The sequence below is a fragment of the Quercus robur genome, chromosome 7, assembly GCF_932294415.1.
Source record: "Quercus robur chromosome 7, dhQueRobu3.1, whole genome shotgun sequence".
Classification (NCBI taxonomy): Eukaryota; Viridiplantae; Streptophyta; class Magnoliopsida; order Fagales; family Fagaceae; genus Quercus; species Quercus robur.
In genome coordinates, this window is record NC_065540.1 from 5459219 (window position 1) to 5465540 (window position 6322).

Here is a 6322-nt window from a genome sequence, read left to right on the forward strand (position 1 = left end):
CCTGACTCTAAAGTCTAAACCCAAACTCATAAAAAAAGGATAATGTTAATGGCACTCCATTGGGCCTTGGTTTGGCATAAATGAGTATTCACTTTGGTATGACCAAAACTAAAAAGCAAAAATGACCCATGGCATGGATTCGAGTTCTCCCAGTGGTAACCTGTTGCAACTTCTTATACCTTACTCATAAGTTGTTCACCTAGCTCATCAACGATTATGGTGTAGGGTTGTAGACAAGAACAATTATAGTGTTACTATGATCACACTCAAATAGAAAAATCATGCTCGTTACTCTCTCCAACTATTTTTTTAAAATAAAAATAAATATATAAATAAAGCAAATATGTGATAGCTAGATGCTTGCTTGTTGCGTGTATGGCGGGCAATATATATAATTGGACATTCACTACCTAAAAGCTTGCAAAAAGACAAGCGTCTTCACTTGCATTGACTTTGCATGAGAATTATGAAAAAGATAAGAAGATTCCAAAACGCTATTTATAATAAGTATATTAACCATTTGATCTCTCTGGAATGAGTCTTGAAAGAGAAAAATAATTTATTGATAGGTTTGTTGGGCTACCTAATTGAGTTTTCAAGACTAAGTACAACAATACACGCTTTATATCTCTGATGTTTGATGAATATCCTCACCTAAACGATTCGCCGTTAGAGTTTGTTCTTCCTATATGTTCTCATCTTTCATACTATCTTTGATCCTACTATCATAATATCTTAATCATCATTTATTTTGATAATTATATCATTATAATGGAAAGGAGATTTCAAGCTTTCAATTCTGGCATTAATTTCTATTAAAAACATTAAGAAGTGCCGGTTGAACTAAGAGACTTCGTGCATTAAACAAAAGCTTCAATGCAACATCAATTATTGCAAATGTAATGATTCACAAGCTGCAGTATAGTTTACTAGTTAGATTAGACGAGACCCATTTTTACTATGATGACCCTTCAATTATCGAATTTGGAAAAGGGGCAATAGGTTGTACATTCATGCGTGTGAGTTTATAAAAACATAAATGTGAGAGTAATGACTAATAATAAGAGCTTAGGAGTAGGATGGGGACACTGGCTAAGGCAAATAATTGATGTAGTTGAGTTGACTAATTATTTCCTCATACAAAAATCAAAGATGGATAAGAGGCACATGTGAGAGCTATACTCAATTTTATAGTGTCATGATAATATCACGAGTCATGTTAGGGTTTTTCCCTCCATATAAAAATAAAACACATCTAAATCTATACTCAATTTTATAACATGTTTACGTGTAAATTTATAATTTGATTACATCGCTTGTACATGAGACTATAATAAGTAACTAAACGGAGTGTGGTTTGATGGTAGAAATCTTTGTCCTAGCACCTAGAGAGGAGCAGTTCGAACGATAATTATAACAAAACTCGTGTGGTACATATGATATATCTATTGCCGTCGTATAACATAAGATCGATAAACTCATGTTAAAAATCCCATTTTTTATTCAAAAACAAGAAAAAGAAATAGAGACTATAAAAAGCATAAATCACAATTCGACACTTGTTGTAAAATCGATGGATTGTAGTGTGTCATTTTCCAAAAATTATTGAAAAATGTGTCATGAGTCAGACTTGTGTGGTGGAAATTGGCTAAGTGGATGTGGACTACCAAACCACCGATTTAGTCTATGATATTTGGGTTATTGGGCCCACGTATTGGGTTAGGCCGATCTCGGCTATTCATTTGATTGTTAGAACGTAAGATTTTGGATTTGTGCTTCTTGGGCCAATCAACCAATCAATCATGTCATCATGTACCATCCACACTTCTCTATTGTGTGGTTGATTTTTTAGGTGCTTGCGTAAATTTTTATTTCCTCAATTATATTGCTTGGGGTTATTTTTTACTTAAATTCTCACACTGACTTCAAGTCTATCGTATTTAGTGGTGCGTACCTGAAATATTTTAAAGGAACTCTTTGAAATGGAATCTGATTTTGTTAATGGCGTTTGACAAGGTCCATTTTGATTTCCTGGATGATTTCATGGAATTTTTGCATCAGCTTGGTGATGCTTTTACCTTTGTTTTAGGATTTGTTCGATCAGGTTGAAAATATACACTATCAAATTGGTTTATTATGAGATTATCAGGTTGTTCTTCAGATTGAATATATATATATATATATATAATTTTTATTGGGCTTTTTTCTTAATTTAGAAAATTGAAAGAAAAGCAAAACCACATCAACTTTGGCCACTTAAAGAAAATTTTCTAATGGAGTTACTGAATTGAATTAAGTTAAAAGTTAGGACTAGATTGAATGAAATTGAATTGTAAGCAAAGTTGAGAGTGTTAGCGTAATATAAATTAGAGAATTGGTAAAAATGAACAAACCTATATAATTGATTTTTTTTAAACAAGATTAAACCTAATCATTTTTGTTTCTCAAAAAAAAAAAAAAACTAATTTTATATGCAAAAATCGGTATTCATTTAATATTATATTGATTAATTAAAAAAATGGTGAGTTTTAATTAATTCAAACTAACACACATCAGAAGTGTGGACTTCGAAATATGATTAAAAATATGTTAAGCACTTGCTCGATTGAATAGATCAGCCTCCACTCATATTATTGGGCGACATTCAATTATGGACTTTGGGAGAACATGCTTTTCATAATCCATAATCTCGAAACATTAAAATTAGTTAAGTGCAATATGAACTACATGATTTCTTTACAAGATTAATTTATTGTCATACTTATTAGAAAAGAAATTAGTTTGCAAGAGAATTGTTTAGAATATATTGTCTTGTAGTGCAGGTTTATAATTAAGAATGTGTCATTATTTAATTTTGTTAAATAAATAAGTTAAAAGGCCATATAGGTCAGGGCCCAATAATATAATGATAGGGATATAAAGTCTAGTCCAAACAAATATATATATATATATATATATATATATCGTTGAAGGCTAGGGAGCAACGAATGATTGAGTTTTCAATATGTTAAAGGAAAAAAAAAAAAAAAAAGAGATTGTAGGTTAGGGACAGTCAATGGGTGACAAGTTTGGTTATTAATCGTGTAATACACGGTAAGAAGCATAAATCATGAAACAGAAATTTTCATTATTGATTTATTGGTTTTTCCGACTGTGATTGGGTATGAGTCTTGGTATGATCGATCCTTGACCACCGGCTAAACAAAAAGTCATTCCATGCATTAGGGATAGGACCAAACTAGGAAAAGGTTCTAAACGAGTTTTTACATACAAGCATAAGGTAGGTTTTGGGTTCTTCACAAATTGGAACGTTAAACCTCCCAACTTGTAATGGAAGGAGCATTGCATTGATCTAAGTGATGAAGAACGAAGTTTATACTACGCAGTAGGGTGGTACATTCACCAACAACTACCCAAGTTTAGGGAAGATTGGATCTGTGATGGTAGCGATTGGACCCGCGTTTGCTACCATTTGCTACCATCCTGTTTTTAGATCAAATAAACTTGTAAATGAAATGCCAAAAAAAAAAAAAAAACTAAAACTAAAAATTTTATTTTTTACTTTTGTTCCTAGTTAAATTTTAATAAATATAAAACTACATAAATAAAATGTTGTTTAGAACAAATTATTGGCATTCTAAGACATGATGGAGGAATTCTTAAGAGCAACCCCTAACTACTTAAGATACTTAAAATGATCATTTTAAATTTAGTTTACTAAATTTATATTTTTCTAGCAGCCTAACAACTTTAAATTAACATTTACATTTTTTTTACATTAAAAGATAGAAAAATGAATATAAAAAACCATTTAAAGCCTTAATATAAATATATATATATATATATTTTTTTTTTTTTTTATTTAAAAGTTTCCATAAAAAATGCTACAAGTCACAAACTATTTTACAACATTTTTACAAACTATTATTGGCCAACTTCTTACTAGTTCTCATTTGGACCCACCAATAACATCATTTTTTTTTTTTTTTTTACCAATAATCACTCACTATATAAACAGTTTGTGAAAATTTTTGTAAAAAAAGTTTTTATCTCTAGTATTTCCCAAAAAAAAAATTAAATAGGATTGACGGTAAAAAGTTAAAATAAGTTTTGAAATTCTTTAATTCTTTCCTTAAAAAAATAATTTGATTATTCCCTTAAAAAAATTATACTTTCCTTATAAAGAATAATAAAATAAAATGCTAATACAAGCTTATGGGTAGCCCAATAGGTCCAACCCAATAACCTAGCTTGCTAAAGATAAAATAAGCATTATTTATGGGTAGGTTCATGGGCTGAAGCTTGCTATTTTCATTTTCTGGCTTCGCCATTGCATATAAATATAACATTAGACTTAGGGATGACAATTTTGTCCCGCCCTATTTTGATCCACCCAGCCCCGCATCGCACGAGTTTTCCCCGCCCCGCAAAGGTGGTGGGGCGAGGATGGGGCAATATTTTGTCCCCGCACCCCGAGGCGGGGATGGGTTTAGTATTTTTATCCCCGCCCCACCTCATCCCCACCCTACGCTAATAAGGACTATAATTGTAAATTTAGTAAACCCTAAATCACTAATATTTAAAGTGAAGCACAAGACATTAGATAAAATATTTTTTATTCTAAACCTACTGCTATTGCCGCTGACCCTTCTCCCTTCTCTATAGCCTATACATGTTTTTCAATTTTAAGCCAAACTCCACTCCAAGTCCAAGACATTAGTCTTTCTCAAATCTGCTTTTTTCAGTTTGAATTTTGGTTCTTTTTTTCTATCTAAAATTAGTATTTTTGTTTGTAGCTATTAAAAAGGAGCACAGTTGAAAGGAAAAAAAAGGCCGGTCACTTACTCACTTAGTGCTCCCAGTAGGTAGTAGGTATGTTTCTTATCATGTCAAAATGTTTCAATTTTTTTTTTTTTTGGGGCACATTGTTTCATGTTTTTCAAACAAATGACTATAATATATTTGTCTTTTAGTGTTGTTGATATATTCGGCCCCACAGTTGGATTTGATTGTGTATATTGGGTTAAATTTGTATTTTCATATCCAACTTATTTTTTTCTTTACTAATTACTATGTAATAGAGGCACAGTTTTTGAAAATTATTTAATTGATAATCTTAAAAACTTTATCTTTGTTAATATGGTTAAATACTTATATCTATATCGTTCTATCCACATAATTTTTCCTTGAAATGTGTGAAAGCATCACACAGTTTAATTTACTTGAATTTTTTCATTAGTGGTATAAGTTTATCTTTTATATTGTTCTACATTGTTTGTATTGGAGACTTTTGGCTTAGGTTTTGGTGTATGTATATTACTTTTTTATGATTGCTAAGTTAATAAATTATCATAAACAATTTTTTTAAGAATGACTTCAAGTGAAAACAATGGTAGCTCCAATCCATCTATCACACCCATTAGCAACCATCAATCTCCAATGATGGTAGCTAAAGATAATACAACCACTTGTTCAACTCCATTGGATAGGCCGGAAGATGCCCAAGCCCAACCTAACTATGAGATAACTGAGGAACGAGGGAGGTTGAAATCAGTAGTGTGGAATCATTTTAAGAAAATGAAAGTTGATGGGAAAGACAAAGCTGAGTGCAACTATTGTACAAGATTGCTTGTAGGGGGGTCTAAAAATGGTACTATACATTTGCATGACCACTTAAAAATATGTCCTAGGAAAAAGTTTAAGGATATAAGGGATATGAAACAAAATATTTTGATGAGGGATCAACATAATGTGGACTCAATGGCAGGTGTGAATGCTTATCATTTTGATCAAGATGAATCAAGAAAAGAACTTGCTCGTATGATCATCCTGCATGAGTATCCCCTTTCTATAGTTTATCACATTGGCTTTAGACGATATTCAACTTCTCTTCAACCATTATTCAAGATGGTTTGTAGGAACACAATCAAGAAGGACATTATGGGCATCTATGATCATGAAAGGGAGAAATCAATGCATGAAATAGAAAAGAATCACAATAGAATTGCTATTACCACTGATATGTGGACTTCACAAAACAAAAAGCGAGGGTTTATGGTTGTAACGGCACACTTCATTGAAGATTTGTGGAGATTATAAAGTCGAGTTATGAGGTACATTTTTTTAAGTATATATTCATTTTTTTAATTTAAATTCTTTTCAAATATTGTATGAACTTATTTCACTGTTAGTTATAATAATTTAAATTTCTTATTTTAGGTTTATTTATGTACCATCTCCACATACAAAAAAAGTGCTTTCTGATGTCTTTTTACAAACCTTGTTGGAATGAAACATTGATAGGAAGTTATCTACTATGACA

The 6322-nt window shown here is 31.2% G+C and overlaps 1 protein-coding gene across 1 annotated transcript; it reads left to right on the forward strand.

The window, feature by feature from the left end:
* The first annotated feature begins 5370 nt into the window (after positions 1 to 5370).
* On the forward strand, positions 5371 to 6099 carry LOC126690823 (zinc finger BED domain-containing protein RICESLEEPER 3-like). The gene has a single exon (XM_050385950.1). The coding sequence runs from the start codon at positions 5371 to 5373 to the stop codon at positions 6097 to 6099; it is 729 nt and encodes a 242-aa protein (XP_050241907.1).
* Positions 6100 to 6322: the final 223 nt, after the last annotated feature.